This window comes from Erinaceus europaeus, chromosome 12 (assembly GCF_950295315.1).
Source record: "Erinaceus europaeus chromosome 12, mEriEur2.1, whole genome shotgun sequence".
NCBI lineage: Eukaryota > Metazoa > Chordata > Mammalia > Eulipotyphla > Erinaceidae > Erinaceus > Erinaceus europaeus.
The window spans coordinates 69,087,228-69,106,098 of NC_080173.1; the positions used below are offsets into that span (position 1 = coordinate 69,087,228).

Genomic DNA, 18,871 nt, shown 5'->3' on the forward strand with positions numbered 1-18,871 from the left:
AACCAAACTATACTCTCATTGGTGACTTTTCCAGTTAAATCTTAGCTTTTCAACCTTTACAGAAAACAAAGTATAAGGGGGGAATAATTTTTATAAGAGGAAAAGAATTTTTAAATCAGGAGTGATTCTGATTACTCTCTACCACAATAATTATTTTTTAAAGAGTAAGAGTGTTGCAAGAATTCAGAGCAAAATTGTAGGGGTTAATTAGAGAAAAGAATGCATTAAATATATTCAAAGCAAAATCTCAATTAGCAGGATCAAGCGGCATTCATTTTGAAATTAATGCTTAAGGTGTTAGCATTGGAGCAACATTTAATTAAATTAAGTTTTTTCTGAATATTTCATGAGCTCACCACTCTCTTCAATGGACAGGTTTTGGTCTGAAGTCTTTTCTGCCTCTGTAGTAGTGGTACCACTTACACGTCCATCTACAGCAACCCTGTTACTGGCTGTTAAACTGGGATGATTCTTACTGGAACCTGGGCCTAGGCCTTTGTGGCCGACTTCAGAAGTATTTACTTTAATTTGTTCCTGCCCAGATGTACTTATATCACAAGACACTAGGAGGTTCTCTTCCAAGGAAGGGCCTAAACAAACAGTATGAAGGATTATTTGTATAGAACTGCATTAAAAAAAAAAATCTTTTCATTCATCCACTTCCACCCCCGAATTCCAAAGAGAAGGTCCTGCTACATATAATGTAAAATTTGAAATAAATTATTATACATTTATATAGGACTTGAGAGACAAATTTTACAGAATTTAGACAGTATTATCTACTGTAACCCTCAAAAACTCCATGAAAAAGTAGGCAAAATGGGATAGTGGAAAATGCACTACCTTAGAAATCTAGTGAGCTACACAAGATATGAACACTTCCACTAACTATAAGGAAAACCTCTGACCAGTAACACCACCTCTAGGTCTGTTTCTGCTTCTATCAATAGAGAAGTCTGGATCAAGCTCATGCTTATTAAGATCCCTCCCAGACTGAACTGTGATAATAATAATCTTGCATCTTCTTCCCCCTAGCCCCAAGCCCTATATTCCACAAGTGATAAGTCTGAAATACAGGAATGTTTGAAGACTTGTCCAGGGACAAGCTGGTAGTTAAGTATATAAAGTGACTTCATGGGAGTTGGGCGGTGGCGCAGCAGGTTAAGCACACATGGCGCAAAGCGCAAGGACTGGTATAAGGATCCCAGTTTGAGCTCCCGCCCCCCCCCCCCCCTGCAGGGGAGTCTCTTCACAGGTAGTGAAGCAGGTCTTCAGGTGTCTATCTTTCTCTCTCCCTCTGTCTTCCCCTCCTCTTTCTCCATTTCTCTCTGTCCTATCTAACAACGACATCAATAAGAACAACAATAACTACAAAACAATGAAAAACAACAAGGGCAACAAAAGGGAAAATAAATATAAAAATTAAAAAAGAAAGTGACTTCATAGCTCTATTACTGAACTAGACAGAGCACTTTAAAAATATTTGTTCTTGACTAATGACTCTAAGAAACTGATAATGTGAAGGGTGGGTGTAGATAGCATAATGGTTATGCAAAGAGACTCATGCCTGAAGTTTTAAGCCCTAGGTTCAATCCCCTGGACCACCATAAGCCAGAGCTGAGCAGTGCTCTGGTAAAAACAAACAAGCAAACAAACAACCCATAATGGTTGTGCAGAAAAGATTCTCATGCCTTAGACACCAAAGGTCCCAGGTTCAATCCCCGCACCATCAGAAGCAGGAGTTTAGCAGAATTCTGGTGAAAATAAAAATAAAATTATCTGATACTACAGTCCAGGAGGTAGCACAATGGATAAAGCACTGGATTCTTAAGCATGAGGCCCTGAGTTTGATCTCTGGCATTATATGTGTCAGAGCAATGCCCTGGTGTTCTTTCTCTCTCTCTCCTCTCCCTCTCCTTACTCTCATAAATAAACCTAAAAAGAAATAAGGAAAGAAAAGAAAGAAAGAGAGAAAGAAGAGAAAGGAAGGAAGAAAGAAAGAGATACTGGTGATTTTTCTAAGTAAAAGTGGTATACCTTAAGAAATTAGGTTGTGGGGCCAGGCAGTGGCACACCTGTTTTAAGCGCACATATTACAGTGTATAAGGACCCAGGTTCAAGCCCCTGGTCCCCACCTGCAGGGGGTAAAGCTTCCTAAGTGGTGAAGCAGGGCTATAGTTGTCTCTCTCTCTCTCTCCCCCCCTTCACTTTCTGTCTCTATCAATAATAAATGAATAAATATTAAAAAAATAAGTATGGGTTGCTTTCAGGTTCTAAGTTTGCTTATACCATTACTAATTAAAGAGCAAAACACTTAAATCACTTATGAAATGTTAAGATACATGTTTCTTTCCATGTCACGATATTAAGTGATAAAAGAGAAATTTCCCTAGATTATTTTAAGAATACTTCCACTAATTCACTATGAGGTGTTTGCTTTCTGTATATTGGGTGAGGGTGTAGCAGGAGAGAAATGGTAATCTGGCCAGGGGTGTCATGTAAGGCAAAAGGCACTGGGTCTGACCTGGAGGGAGAGGCTGTGCTTCAGCCTTCTGTGTATGCAACTGGCCAAGTGAGGCGATGGACTGGAAAGACTGAAAAGGCTGGGAAGTGGAAGAGGGCCCACATGTGGGAACTTCAACAGGTCCCTGCATAAAATCACTGAATTCTTCTTCATCAAGAAAGGTAGGTGATGGGGAGACAGTTTTAGTAGAATGAGATGATGTAGGATAATCTGCAAAATGGAAAATGGCAATGAAACACACAAGAGATGAAAATCAACAGGGAAAATGAAATTTAGATCTAGTACAATCCCAAAATAATATACTGACCATGAACTGTGGAGATGAATAGGAAGTAACATGTTGTAACAGGCAAACAGAATTATGTAAAGAATGTGAGAACACTTTGATGTCTATATATATATATATATACACATACACATATATATAGGACTGTCAGAAAAGTCATGATGTTACTTTTCTATGCAAAAATGAGTTGTGATTTTTCTGACAACATAATACCTTTGATTCAAAAATAGAAAAATGTTTAATTTTTTTTCCTTCTCTTATTTGGTTAATTTAATTTTTTTTTCTAAGACCACTAACAATTTGTATCAAAATGGTGATTACTGCAGCACTACTTCAGCAATTGTGAAGCTTTCCCACTGCAGGTGGGGATCAGGGGGTTGAATCTGGGTCCTTGTGCATAATAACATGTGTGCTGTACTGAGTATGCCACTACTCAGCCCCCATTTCAATATGTGCTACTTTAGTATTAAATATGAGATCCAAGGGGCTGGGCGGTAGCACAGTGGGTTAAGCGCAGATAGCGCAAAGCGCAGGACCAATGTAAGGATCCCAGTTTGAGCTCTGGCTCTCCACCTGCAGGGGCGTCCGTCACTTCACAGGTGGTGAAGCAGGTCTGCAGGTGTCTATCTCTCCTCTCTGATTTCTCTCTGTCCAGTAACAACAACAAGGGTGACAAAGGCAACAAAAATGGGAAAAAAATGGCCTCCAGGAGCAGTGGATTCGTGGTGCAGGCACTGAGCCCCAGCAATAACCTGGGAGGCAAAAAAAAAAAAAAGTATAATGCTGATGTGAAGATGCAGCTTGTATTTCAATCTTTTATTTTATTTACTTTTAAATTTCTTTATTTAATTTTTATTGAGGGGGGAGAGAAGTTGAGGAGGGAGAGGAGACAGAGAAGGAGAGAGAGAGACCTGCAGCACTCCTTTAGCAACTGTGAAGCTTTCCTGCTGCAGGTAGAGACTAGGGGCTTGAACCTGGGTCCTTGTGCATTGTAACGTGTGCTGTACTAAGCGTGCCACTATTCAGCCCCCATATTTCAATATTTTAAAGTAAATGGAGGGGGATTCAAGGAACTTTTGATAAGAAATGCTAGGGGCTCCCTTTACATACTTTAGGCCTAAGGACAAGAATAACTGAAGAGGATTCTGGAAACTCCTTTGGCTTGCTTCAAGAAAATAATTAACAGGAAATTGCTAACTGTATTTCTTTTGATTGAATGCAAAAGATTATCTGAACAACAAAATACCAATCTATTATTCAACAACGATGCTTGAATATATGGGTGTCCAAACAAAACACAGTCTATCTGATCTCATGTGAAATACAACATTTCATGAGAGAAGCCAGAGCACCAGTCCTGTATATGCAGTGCTAGGGACTGAACAGGGCACCTCAGGCATGCCAAGTCCTATGTTCTACCAGTTGAGCAATTTCCCAAACTGTACTCATTCATCTGGTCTTCCTCCCCCCCTTTTATATGAAACTAGGGCCTAGTGCATGATTTCACCACTCCTGGGCCACTTTTTCATTTAGATACAGAAACAAACACAGAGACACGAAAGCATCAGTACTTACCCCAGTTCCATGGCACCTCTCATGTAGTGCTGGGGTTCAAACCTGGGATGTGCACATGGCAAGGCATGAACCCTACCTGGTGAGCTATTTTCTTAGTACCTAATGTCTATTAAAATTACTTTTGGGGTTAGCTTATTAAGCTTATATTGACTTTTAAAACAGACTTCCCCTTTCTCAGATGTGGTTACTAAAACCCATTCTCTCTTTTCAAACTTGATGTGTATTTTACTTTGGGGCATTTGTGGATTTTGAGTTTCAGTATATAATTTAACAAGTAAAAGTAATCGGAGAGAGTCAAAGTAAAAGTAATAGGAGAGAGTCAAAGTTATCCTAGAAAGTCAAGAATGGACCAAAGTGCTAATATTATTTCCTCCTGATTTCACAAGTAGAGATTATAATGTATGAGTTTAAAGTAAAATTTATCATTGTAATATACATCAGGAGAAAATAATATTTTCTTGGCTGGCTAAACAACTTATGAAATCAGTTCATCTATATTTGAAATTAGTTGAGAATAAAATATCAAAAAAAGATGGTGGCCCAGGAGGTAGCACAGTGACTAGAGTATGCCTGAAGTCAATATTCAGCATCACATGTACCATAGTGATACTCTGGCTCTCTTGTCTCTATCATTAATAGATATTTAAAAAAGAAATGTAGGGGGTTGGGCAGTAGCACAGTAGGTTAAGCGCACATGGCACAAAGTGCAAGGACTAGAGTAAGGATCCTGGTTTGAGCCCTAGGCTCCCCACCTGCAGGGGGGTTGCTTCACGGGTGGTGAAGCAGGTCTGCAGGTGTCTTTCTCTTCCCTTCTGTCTTTCCCTCCTCTAGATTTCTCTCTGTCCTATCCGACAACAATGACACCAATAACAACAATAATAACCACAACAAAGATTAAAAAAAAAAAAAAAAAGGGCAACAAAAGGGGAAAAAATAGTCTCTAGGAGCAGTGGATTCATAGTGCAGGCACCGAGCCCCAGCAATAACCATGGAGGCAAAAATAAATAAATAAAATAAAATAAAATAGATGTTACATTTATGTATATACAGAAGAACATTTCAACTAATTCCAACATGCATACAAATATCCCTTCATGCTGCTCTGAATAAGCACTTTCTTTTGCCTATCTGCTGATAAATGATAAAATCCTTAAAGAAATATATTAAAGAAGATTGGGGAGGTGGTCTGGTGGTAGAGAGTGTCTTTTATGTGCATAAGGCCTGAATTTGATTCCCTGTACCACATGAGAGCCACAAAAACAAATGAATTCCATGAATGATAGAACAGGGCTTTGGCCTTATGAAAAATCAAAAGTAAAAATTAAAATAAAATAATGGGCTAAGAGGTGGCTCAGTGGTAGAGTTCATGTGTGAGGTTCTGGGTTTGATCTCTTATACTGAAAGAAAAAACAATCAGTGGTCTGGGAGGTGGCACAATGGATAAAGCACTGGACTCTCAACCATGAGATCCTGAGTTCAATCCCTGACAGCGTATGTACTAGAGTGATATCTGGTTCTTTCTCTCATTCCCTATCTTTCTTAGTTAAAAAAAAAAAAAAAAAATATATATATATATATATATATATATATATATATATATATCACACAGACAAAAGGACTATATCAAATAAATTAAGATTTCATAAGGAGAATTATTAAGCCTATGCTTTTAAAAAGAGACATTTTAAAAATTACCAGGCCTAATCACATTAAGTGTGAACACATATACATTTGTTATTATTTAATAATATGAAGTCTCATGTGTGTGTGATACCACTGGCCCAGGTGTAAAGTTTCAATCTTTAACTTAGGGGGTGGCAAGGTATGCACTCGATCCAGTGAGCTATCTCCCAACCCCAAGCTATTTCTAAACAATGAGAATGAAATGATATTCTGCAGCCAGCCAACCCTGAAGGTTCATGATCTCTTGTAAATAATAATTTCCTTTCAACATCTGCTCTTAATGAATGGATTTTGCTAATGTTAACATGGTCATAAATACAGGCTTATAAGTCAAGTTGCTATAATGGCATTTACAAGAAGACAGATTTTTTTTTTCCCTTTCCAAGACGGTTAACAAAATCAGAAACTCTAATCACTGAAAAATTTAAATTATTATTATTTTTTTCTTTTTGTCGTCACCAGAGCTTTATCACACTGGGTTGAAATGTTCAGACAGAGAGAGACAGAAATGGAGAGACAGGAAGAGAGAGGGAAAGACTTCACAGCACTAAAACTTCCTTCAGTGTGGTAGGGGCTGGATTCAAACCTGGACTGCATACACAGCAAACAGGTTCCCTCCCAGGAGAGGTATCTTGCACACTTGTTAAAATACTATAATTTTTTTTTTAAGCATCCAGGTCTGTACATAGTTTAGAGGAAGAGGTCAGCACTGACTTGTCACATACACACTGTAGTCAATTAAACAAAGACTAAGTAACCTTCTGGCAAAAGATGCATTTTAAGTTAAAAATACCTGGTTTCTTAGGGTGCGATGCTGGAGTAGGGTGCATCTTAGCATCTCTGGAAAATCCATCTAAGTTTCCTTTTATAGCTTCCAAAGCATCATCTCGACTCTTCTCTCCTGCCTAAGAGACAACAAATGTAGTTTTGCTCTTTCACTTCATCCTAAATTCTCTCAAATTAAAAGAATTGTTCTGCCCAGTATTTCTACTTCATACTAGCGAGAAATCAAGAAGGAAGGGGGAGACAGGGAGAGAGAAGAGAGACACCTGCAGCCCTGCTTCACTACTCATGAAGCTTTCCCCCTGAAGGTGGGGACTAGGGGCTTGAACTGGGCCCTGGTGCACTTAACATGTGCACTCAATCTGATGCACTACCACTTGGCCCCAACATCAATGCTTTTCAAGAACAGATTATAGGGTCTGAGAGACAGTTCACTGGGTAGGGGCATACCTTGCCATGCATGCGGCTCAGGTTTGAGACTTAGCTCCATGTGGGAGGTGCTATTTATATTGGAGGGAATTGGTACTGTGGTGTCTTTCCCTCCCACCTCCTAAGAAAAAGTGACCCAAAGTGGTGAAACAGTGCATGCCCAAGGCCCTAGTTTAAGAAAAAAAAAAGAGAGAGAGTGAGAGTGAATGAGAGAGAGAGAGAGAGAGAGAGAGAGATGGAGAAATGGTTATAACACCAACACTGTAGTCAAAAAAATTGTCTGGCATCTTATGCTTTTCAACAATAAGTGTGCTTTCCAAAAAAAGAAAAATTTAACCAACCATAGTCTCCAGCTGAACTCATGCCTCAGTGACAAAACCCAGAATGAGAGAGAAAAGGCATGTTTGCCATGTTACCGTGCAGAGGTGCATTGAGGAGCAGTGTATATGTATGTTATATGTATGTACACTGTGGGGGGGGGATATGTATACCTTGGGTTTCACACTACTCAGAAGTCTGAGTTTTTGCTTCTGTTCTTCAAACTGACGTCTTTTTCTTTCTTCTTCTAAGAGTTTCTGTTGTTGTTCAAATCGTTTTCTGAAGGAAAAACAATCCAGTGAAGAACCAGCTTCATGAAGTATCAATTGTGCTTTACTCAAGTTTCTATCAACACTTTCAGCAATGCTATCTTGCATTTCTAGAACTAGAAACTTCAACAACTAATTTTCTTATAACTATCCTGTTTTCATTATTTCAAAATACATCACTTTAGTCTAAAGATTATTTACTTATATTATAAACTTATTTCCTAATAAGCCAGGTGACATGCTTTTGATGCAAAAACAATTCAAAAGATGAATAGGGAGGCAGACAAAATAAAGACACTCTGTTCTGCACATAACGAAGAAACTTTATAAATAAAAGAAAAAAAAACGGGGGTGGGGGGGAAATGGCATCATGGCTACACAAAAAGATTTTCAAGCCTGTAGACTGTCAAGTTCCAGGTTCAATCCTCAGGCACTATCATAAGCCAGAGCTAAGCAGTGTTCTGGGAACACACACACACACTACTGTAGCACTGGTCAGCTCTGGCTTACGGTGGTGGGGGACTGAACCTGTGACTTTGGAGCCTCAAGCGTGAGAGTCTCTTTGCATAACCATTATGCTATCTACCTTTGCCCAAAATTAAAAATATTTATGGAAAGATAAAAGATAAAGAAACTTACACCAGGGAAGGCACTGCCACCTGGGAAGACTAATGTTCTCAGAATCACAGGCATGCATGTAGATCCAAACCGCTAAAGGTTGTGACAACTGGACTGGCAAATAGCTTCTCTGGGTCTCTCTTTTCAGAAATGCAAAAACAGAGGACTGAATCAAAGAATCTCTTAAGGTCCTTGCTGATAAAAGTAATTATTTTATTTATTGCATATCAAAGAGTTTCACATAAGAGAGGGAAGCCAGAGCACCACTTTGGCACATGCAGCTCTGGGAATCAAAGAGACTCAGTTATGCAAGTCCTGTGAACAACCAAGTGATTTCTTCCTTCCTCTCTTCCTCTCTTCCTCCCTTCCTTCCTTCCTCTCTCCCTCACTCAATGGTAATCGCTGGGGCTTGGTGCCTGCACTATGAATCCACTGCTCCTGTGGCCATGTTTTCTTGGATAGGACAGAGAGGAAGGGAAGACAGAGAGGGGAGAGAAAGACAGACATCTGCAGGCCTGCTTCACCACTTGTGAAGTGACGCCCCCTCCCCCGCAGGTGGGGAGCTGGGGGCTCGAACCAGGATCCTTGCACTTCATCTTATGTGTGCTTAATCCAGTATGCCACTGCCCAATCCCCTCAAATCAACTATTTTCTAGGCCACGTCCCCTGCTAGATTTGAAACTTAAAAAAGCATTTTAGGGAGTTGGGCGGTAGCGCAGTGGGTTAAGCACACATAGTGCAAAGTGCAAAGGACTGGCATAAGGATCCTGGGTTCGAACTCCCAGCTCCCCACCTGCAGGGGAGTCACTTCACAGGCAATCTTTCTCTCCCCTTGTCTTCCCCTCTCCATTTCTCCTCCTTTCTCCATTTCTCTCTGTCTTATCCAACAATGACATCAACAACAACAACTACAACAACAATAAAAAACAAGGGCAACAAAAGGGAAAATAAATAAAAAATATATAAAGCATTTTAAAGAATTTTAAGGTGGGCAGGGGTAGGTAGCATAATGGTTATGCAAAGAAACTCTCATGCCTGAGGCTCCAAAGTCCCAGGTTCAGTCCCTGCACCACCATAAGCCAGAGCTGGTTAAAAAAAAAAAAAAAAAAGAATTTTTAAGGTGAAGTGATTGCTTTGACTTTAAATATGCACCAAAAATTATCAATTTTTTTTTTTTAAATAACTGCTGTCATATATCTTAGTTTTGCTTGGATTCTGGAGGTCTCTTACTGTTGTTCTTCAGCAAACTGCTTCTGCATGTCTGGAGTGTACTGTGGGCCTGCTGGGCGCATTCCCAGGAATGATGCTTGGCCCAGGTAAGGCATTCCTGCCGCTGGCATTGGTCCCATTGGTATCCCTGCCTAGAAGAAATAGAAAAGGCTTTAATATAACTTCTTTGTTTTTCTTTTTAATATTTTATTTATTTTGAACAGAGACAGACAGAAATTGAGAGAAGGGAAGGGGGGAGGAGGAGGAGAGAGAGACTTTTAGCACTGTTTTACCATTTGTAAAGCTTCTCTCCTGCAGGTAGAGACTAGGGGCTTGAACCTGGGTCCTTACATAACGTCATGTGTGCACTCAACTGGGTGTGCCACCACCTGGTCCATTTATTTATTTATCTACCTATATATTTATTATTTATTTATTATCTCCAGTGTAATCACTGGGGCTAGGTGCCTGCACTACAAATCCAGTGCTCCTGGTGGCCACTTCCCCCACTTTGTATTGGCTAGAACAGAGAGAAATTGAGAGGGGACAGGAGATAAGGAGAAAGAAAGACACCTGCAGACCTGCTTCACTGCTTGTGAAGCAACCCCCTTGCAGGTACGGAGCCGGGGGCTCAAACCAGGATCCTTGTATGGGTTCTTGCATGAGTTAAGTGCACTTAACTCAGTGTGCTATTGCCCAGCCCCCTTTTTTTCCTTTACTGACAGGACTTCTTGCCTGCATGATTCCACTGTTTGTTCTTTTTACAGGTTGAGACAGAGGAGAGATACCACAGCACTGCTTCACTACTAGAAGCTTCCTCTTTGCATGGTGCTTCCACATGGTGGTAAGGGGTTCAAATCTGGATCTTGCACATGAAAAACTATCCATGCCAGGTGAACCATTTTTTGGCTTTAATTTAACTTTTTTCTTTCCTTTCCTAATTTAATCTTTTGTTATAAAGAAAAACTAACTTCTATAAAGTATCTCATGCTTATTGAGGTATATAAATATATTTTAATAAATGTTTTAAAAAAACAAGACTAAAAATAGGCATTTTTTTCAATATCTTGTCCCTCTCAATCCTTCACTGTCTTATCAGTACCCATGCTAACAGTCTGAAGGCGTATGCATATAAATTCTTTCAGGTCATGTGCACATGAAGCCATGCTTCAAGGAGCACACTTTTCTCTTTGAGAAAAGATACCATATCTTTATATTTCCAGCAATGGACAACAGTTTTATAAGTGAAATCAAGCCTGTTTTCCCAATATGTCTAGTAGGATAAGAACTACTTTGATGTTCATTAGTATAGGCTTACATATAGATTTTTATTTTTAAAAATTTTATTTATTTTTTATTATTTTAATGAGATAGACCAGAGCACTGCTTAGCTCTGGCTCATAGTGGTGCTGGGGATTGAACCTGGAACTTCAGAGCCTCAGGCAAGAGAGCTTTTTTTTTTCTCTTGTGATCACTTAATAGCACAATTCCAATTTTCTCTTCTTCCTTGTTTTTTTATTTATAAAAAGGAGATAATGACAAAACCATAGGATAAGAGGGGTACAACTCCACACAATTCCCACCACCAGCTCTCCGTATCCCATCTCCTCCCCTGATAGCTTTCCTACTCTTTTTAAAAAAATTAAAAAAATATATTTATTTATTTTCCCTTTTTGTTGCCCTTGTTGTTTTTTTGTTGTAGTTATTATTGTTGTTGTTATTGATGTCATTGTTCTTGGGAGCTTTCCTATTCTTTATTCCTCTGGGAGTATGGGCCCAGGGTCATTATGGGCTTCTGTAATTGCTTCCCTGCTGAACATGGGTGTTGACTGGTCAATCCATACTCCCAGCCTGCCTAAGAAAGCCTTTTTATAACCATTATACTGTCTTCTCAGCCCTACATAATTTTATAGAAAACATTTAAGGCAGAGGATAGATAGCATAATGGTTATGCAAAAAGACTCTCATGCCTGAGGCTCCAAAGTTCCAGGTTCAAGCTCCCGCACCACCATAAGCCAGAGCTGAATAGTGATCTTGTAAAAAAAAACCAAAACATTTAATAAGTAATTATTTTTCAATGCAACAAAATAAGGTTTGGGGAGATAGCACAGCCTGTTAGAGACTTGCAAGACTCAGGTGCAATAGGTCACAGGTTCAATCCCTGGCACCACCTAGCCAAGAACTAAGCAGTGGTACTTAACCCGGTGTGCCACTACCCAGCCCCTGAGGCCCTGATTTTGAACCCTGGTACCACAGAGAACTGTCAAGGATGGTAAAATGTGATCATCTCTCTTAAATATCTTTCTCTCCCTCTCACCTTTCTCTAAATGAAAAATTAAAAATTTTTGACACAAGATGTAGTTTAGTGGTAATAATTGTGTCAAGTCCTGAGTTCATTCCCCAGTAAGTCATTTAAAAAAAAAAAAAAGGTACTGAAGAACCTTTTACCACCCTGAACCCATCCATTGTTTCATTATCCTACCTCTTAAAAAAAAAAAAAAAAAAGCAACCCTCCTGTCTCATCCTTTGAGTCTACATGTGTACCTTTTAAGACTTTTCTTTACTTGCACAACTGTATTAACATCTAATTGTGGAAAAGTTCCTTGGAGAAACAATTTTTGTAGTTTGGCTCTTCAACACATTTTAAAAAAATCCATTTTATCTACTTTAAAGTTTTAGCTTTACGTTACTTTAGTTCAATTTTCCTACTCACTATAATAGGAGGATTAGTTCTGCTATAGGAGATGAAGAATTTGTAAGAAAGTTTAAGTTATCACTTGAATGAATTTAAAAGTAAAGTAACTAATGTTAATTTATATTAAAGTTGAAGATCGTATTCATACTATTAGATTCAATAATCACATTTTCATCAATTCATGTTTAACAAAATTTTTTAGTGGCACTGAGGCACTACATATGTGTTATTCCTTCACAGCTGAGCTGTTTATTCATATTGCTTTCATTTCAGATAGATACACAGAAATAAAGAGAAAGACACCTCAAAAATGAGGTTCTCAAGGGCCGGGCAGTGGCACACCTGGTTAACACATAGTACTAAGTGCAAGGATCCAGGTTTGAACCCCTACTTCTCCACCTGCAGGGAAGACAGTTCACAAACTGTGAAGCAGGTCTGTAGGTATTTCTCTTTTCCTCTTTCAATTTCTCTCTGTCCTCTACAATGGAAAAGAAAAAAATCTGCCAGGAGCAGTAGATTCACAGTGGAAGTTCCAAGTCCCAGTGGAAAGTCTGGAGGCAAAAAAAAAAAAAGAGGTTCTCTCATGTCCCACACATGGCAAGGCATATAGCCTAGTAGCTGAGTTCTCGGAATATAGCCCCTTGGTAAAAGTGTGCAGTCTATTGAATTAGGTCCAAGCTTCTGTCTCATCAATAACTAGAGGTAAGCAGTACTCTGGTCAAGAAAATATAAACAGAGAGATCAAGAACTTAAAAACTAAATCAGTTAATATGAATCAAAGCTTACAAATCTTAATTTAAAATGCAACGTCCTCTAAGGTAGACTGTTTATAGTTCTTTGCTATTCTTACTCTAAAAGAATTACACATGTATCACAATAACTTATGCAACATTTGCTTTAGTCTACAATTCTTTTTTGTTGTTGTTGTTGCCCTTGTTGTTTTATCATTGTTGTTCTTGTTGCTATCCTTGTTGGATAGAACACAGAGAAATTGACAGAGGAGGGGAAGACAGAGAGGGGGAGAGAAAGATAGACACCTGCAGTCCTGCTTCAATGCTTCTGAAGCGACTCCCCTCCAGGTTGGGAGCTGGAGACTCGAACCAGGATCTCTACCCCAGTCCTTGAGCTTTGCACCATGTGCACTTAACCCACTACGCTATCGCCCGGCCCCTTTAGTCTACAATTCTATCTGTGATTATGACACAGGGACTTATGTTTAATACAACTGCAGGATAATCAATGCTCAATTCTTCAGTTCTCCCTCACAATCTTTTTTTTTTCCAAAAGTGTTTTTTTTTTATTTTAATTTTTTTTTAATTTCCTTATTGGGAAATTAATGTTTCACATTCAACAGTAAATACAATAGTTTGTACATGCATAATATTCCCCAGTTTCCCATATAACAATACAACCCCCACTAGGTCCTCTGTCATCCTTCTTGGACCTGTATTCTCCTGGTGCAATACGCCAATTCCAGTTCAGGTTCTACTTGTGTTTTCTCTTCTGATCCTGTTTTTCAACTTCGGCCTGAGAGTGAGATCATCCCATATTCATCCTTCTGTTTCTGACTTATTTCACTCAACAAGATTTTTTCACGGTCCATCCAAGATCGGCTGAAAACAGTGAAGTCACCATTTTTTACAGCTGAGTAGTATTCCATTGTGTATATATATACCACAACTTGCTCAGCCACTCATCTGTTGTTGGACACCTGGGTTGCTTCCAGGTTTTGGCTATTACAAATTGTGCTGCCGAGAACATATGTGTACACAGATCTTTTTGGATGGATGTGTTGAGTTCCTTAGGATATATCCCCAGGAGAGGAATTGCAGGGTCATAGGGTAGGTCCATTTCTAGCCTTCTGAGAGTTCTCCAGACTGTTCTCCACAGAGGTTAGACCAATTGACATTCCCACCAGCAGTGTAGGAGGGTTCCTTTGACCCCACACCCTCTCCAGCATTTGCTGCTGTTACCTTTTCTGATGTATGACATTCTCACAGGAGTGAAGTGGTATCTCGTTGTTGTCTTTATTTGCATTTCTCTGACAATCAGAGACTTGGAGCATTTTTTTCACGTGTTTCTCAGCCTTCTGAATCTCTTCTGTGGTGAATATTCTGTCCATGTCCTCCCCCCATTTTTGGATGGGGTTATTTGTTGTCTTGTTGTTGAATTTGGCAAGCTCTTTATATATGTTGGTTATTAAACTCTTGTCTGATGTACGGCATGTAAAGATCTTCTCCCATTCTGTGAGGGGTCTCTTGGTTTGGGCAATGGTTTCTTTTGCTGTGAAGAAGCTTTTTAAGTTGATGTAGTCCCATAAGTTTATACTTGCCTTAGTCTTCTTTGTAATTGGATTCATTTCATTGAAGATGTCTTTAAAATTTATGCGGAAAAGAGTTCTGTCAATATTTTCCTCTAAGTATCTGATAGCTGTAGTCTAACATCCAAGTCCTTGATCCACTTGGAATTTATATTTGCATTTGGTGAAATATAGTGGTTCAGTTTCATTCTTCTGCATGTTTCAACCCATTGTTTCCAACACCATTTGTTGAAGAGACTCTGTTTTCCCCATTGAATAGTCTCGGCCCCTTTGTCAAAGATTAGATGTCCATAGGTGTAGGGGCTCCCTCACAATCTTTTTAATGTCTAATTTTATTATTTAATAACATATTTATTTTTGTGTATTGCACCAAAGCAAAGGACTCTGGGGAAGGAGGGAGAGGGACAGGATGAAAAAATATTGTATCCCGGTGTGTCTCCTAGACACCACTCAAGGGGAGATGAGAGGTTGTACCTCTGTGTTCAAAGAGAAACCATAAACTTGTAAAAAAAACATTAAATTGTAAAAAAAAAAAAAAAAAAAATTATGAATGAAAAAGTGGGGGAAGGAGAGAATTCTGGCTTCTGGGGATCTAACTTAGGACCTCATGTTTGAGAGTCAATGCTTTATTCATTGCATCACTTTCTGGACAATCATCTCATTTTATAGGTTTAAATTATGTAAGTTTCAGGTGTGAGTCATTATGGTAATGTTATGACTGATCCTACTGGATTGTTGGGAAGTCATGATCACTTATTTAATCTATTCCTTTCTAATTTTTAAACTATCTTTATTTATTTATTGGATAGAGACAACCAGAAATTGAGAAGGAAGGAGGTGACAGAGAGTGAGAAAAAGGAGCTGGGTGGTGGCACACCTGGTTGAGTACACTTTACAATGCATAACTACCTGGTCCCCGCCTGCAAGTGGTGAAGCAGGGCTGCAGGTCTCTCTCTGCTAATCTGCTAATCTCCCTTTCTATCTCCCACTTCCCTCTTGATTTCTGGCTGCCTTTATCTAATAAACAAATCATCCAGGTGTGCCACCACTTGACTCCAGTTATTGATCTTTTAATTGAATCCTCCTTTCCAAAAAATAAAGCATATCTAAGATTTGGAAGAACACTTTTTTTTTTTTTGCTATCTCTATATACAGATTAGTTTTTTCTTAACTCACTTGCAGGTAAATTGAAGACTTTTTTAGGCAAACAAAAAGAAAAGAAAATGCTTATAAAATCCAAAAGGTAACAATATGTAGCTGGAATTTGGTAATAATGCTCTTTTTAATATCATAGCTTAATAGTCCTTAATTTTTTTTCTCCAAAAGTGAATTTTAAAATACTTTTTAAACTGACATTTCAAACTGAATTGATATAACACTGCATAACATTATGTAAGTTTCTGGTGTGAGTCATTATGGTAATAATGTTGTGACTGATCCTACTGGATTGTTGGAAAGTCATAATGTAGTCTACACAAAAATGCACCAGGTCTATTATGACAATCCAGTATTTATCTGATAACCCTATGTTCAGAACACAAGTAAATTCTTTTACTTAGCTTAGCAATATAAAGATTACTTTTAGATTTAAAAAAAAATAACAATAAACGCATATACATTAAAAAACAAAAGTTTCTACTCAAATGCCAAAGTCTGGGAAACACTGGCTACTAAGAGGAAGAGTGCGCTCTCCCGCTGACTCAACTACTACACCTCCATGCTTTTTGTTTCTCTGCTCCCCCCACCCCCACCCCCGCTCCCAGTTCTGTAGCTGTTCTTCTTTATCTGCTGGCAATTAGTCCTCTCAGATTTAGACACTGAAATGCTGATGGCTTTACCCTGGACTATTTATTTTATCCATCTGTTGTTAAAATTTTCGGAGGTGAGGCTCTTGCCGGCCTGGCTTGTTTCACGGCGGGTAACAGAGATGCGGAGACAACGGCTGGGCAGGGAAGCTGTATTTCTTTATTCAGGAACAACGATTCATAAACTAAGACAAACTAATCACCAAACAGAACTCCGCTGTCTCTTTGCGGCGGCACAAGCATTCTCCCTTACTCTCGAACTCAGAAACCGTCTCTTACTCTGGAACTCAGGAACCCAGGAACTCTGTCTCTCTGGCACTCTCTCTTACTCTGAAACCCTGAAACTCTCGAACTCAGGAACTCTCGGACTCAGGAACCCTCTCGGGGTTCCTTCGGGCGGGGCCAAGCAGGCCCACGAAATTAACAGGACTCATCCAATTCTCTTGGCGGGGGAGGGCTAGAACAAACCAATGTAAAGCATACGACATCCATCTGGAGTGTTCTTGGATGCTCTAGTTCATCCTGATGGCACTGAATACCTTCTATAATGTGGATGACTCCCACACCATGTAGTTTTCAACCCAGAGAGGAAAGTTTTAATGTTTTAAGTCTCATGTCAGTCCATAAAGTCGTCTCTGGATTCCTTCATTTGAATGTTTCAAGGATTATTCAAAGTGAACAATCTGTACCATCAATATCCCCCAGTGCTTCTTTTACTATTAGTAAATGTAAAGTGAAAGTAAAGTAAATGGTACCACCAGTTATTTTGTGCAGAAAACAGGTAATTGAAATTTTATTTAATGTATAATACTAGGCTCTCACACATAAGATACCATTGAGCAACCTCCCCAGTCCAATCCTAAGTCTATAAATTGAGAGACAGAGACAGAGAGAATCAGAGAGAGAAGGACCACTGTTCTATCCTTCCTGGACTTTCCTCGGTGTTGTCTATAGGATCAAATCCAGAATCTCACACAGGGTAAGGTCTATGCTTTACCTTCTGAATCATCTGCTGGGCCTGAAGAGTATGTTTGATATCATCTTCTTTGTTTTTGACATTTAATCATTCACCAAGCACTACTGATTTAATTTCATATGTAAAAATTTCTCAAAAACAACTTTCCAGTCCTATGCTACCACCGTTTTAAGCCAGCATCTTGCTAATCTTTAATGATTCTCTGTACATGCATATTCTTGCTCTCCTCTCTAATTAGCAGTCAGAATGATCTTTTTGAAATATAAAACTGATTGTGCCATTCTACTGCTATAAACAAATCAATGGCTCCCTAATACAAATATATATTATGTACAATATAGTTAAGTACGGGCATATTAAAGACTCAAGGTCAAAATCTGGCTTACTATATATAATCGTTGAGTACTCTCAAAAAGTTTCAGTTTCCTCATCAGACTATGGAGCTACCATCTCTTTAAAAAATTTTTATAGGAGGCCAGGTGGTGGTGCACCTGGTTAAAGGCTCACATCATAGTGAACAAGGACCCAGGTTTAAGCCCCTGGTCCCCACCTGCAGGGGGAAAGCTTCATGAGTGGTGAAACAGGGCTGTAGGTGTCTCTCTGTCTCTCTCACCATCTCCCCCATCCTCTCTCAATTTCTCTGTCTTTATCCAATAATATAAGTAAATAAAAATTAGGACAAAGTTTTTATAGGAGTTAGATGAGATAATTCAGTAAGAAACCTCTGAGCCTTCATCTCATGCCATTAAGTACACAAATAAATTCTTTAAGTGGTTTATCTTGCTTTTCCTCCACTCTAATGAATGAGTTTCAGAATAAGTCTTCTTTTAAAAATACTTACTGGGTATATATAGAGAAATTGGAGAGGGGGAGATTACACACACACACACACACACACACACACACACAGGAGAGGGGAAGGGAGAGAGAAACTTGCAGCACTGTTTCACTACTCATGAAGCTTTGTCCCTGCAGGTGGGGACCAGGGGCCTGAGACCACATTCTTACCCATGGCAACATAAGCTCTTTTTAAAAATTTTTTCCTTTATTGGGGGATTAATGTTTTACATTTGACAGTAAATACAATAGTTCATATATGTATAACATCTCTCAGTTTTCCACATAACAATACAACCCCCACTAGGTCCTCTGTCATCCTTGTCTAGGACCTGTACTCTCCCACCCACCCACCCCAGAGTCTTGTACTTTGGTGCAATACACCAGGAACATATGTTCTCTATAAGGTGTGCCATCACCTGGACCCCGAAAAAAGTCTTGAAACATACAGGTTACACTCATTTCTAAATATAACCTAAGCTACTAGCACATGATTCTTAGTTAACACATATAAACTTTGTAAATTAACTAAAGAGACATGTAC

General features: G+C 39.0%; 1 protein-coding gene across 13 annotated transcripts in view; it reads right to left on the reverse strand.

Annotated features, from left to right (window-relative positions):
• SYNRG (synergin gamma) overlaps positions 1-18,871 on the reverse strand; it is a 116,550-nt gene that overhangs the window by 88,213 nt on the left and 9,466 nt on the right. For 6 of the 13 annotated variants that reach the window (XR_009553119.1, XM_060203921.1, XM_060203920.1 and 3 more), the window contains exons 4-8: positions 9,716-9,846; positions 7,772-7,877; positions 6,862-6,973; positions 2,525-2,734; positions 357-590 (exon numbers count right to left, since the gene is read on the reverse strand). Coding sequence is in view for 12 of the 13 variants with exons in the window: in XM_060203921.1 (XP_060059904.1) it covers positions 357-590; positions 2,525-2,734; positions 6,862-6,973; positions 7,772-7,877; positions 9,716-9,846 (793 nt within the window). In the remaining variant the exon portion in view is untranslated. The remainder of the gene's footprint in view (positions 1-356; positions 591-2,524; positions 2,735-6,861; positions 6,974-7,771; positions 7,878-9,715; positions 9,847-18,871) is intronic. The other 7 variants (XM_060203926.1, XM_060203928.1, XM_060203925.1 and 4 more) reach the window with 3 other exon arrangements.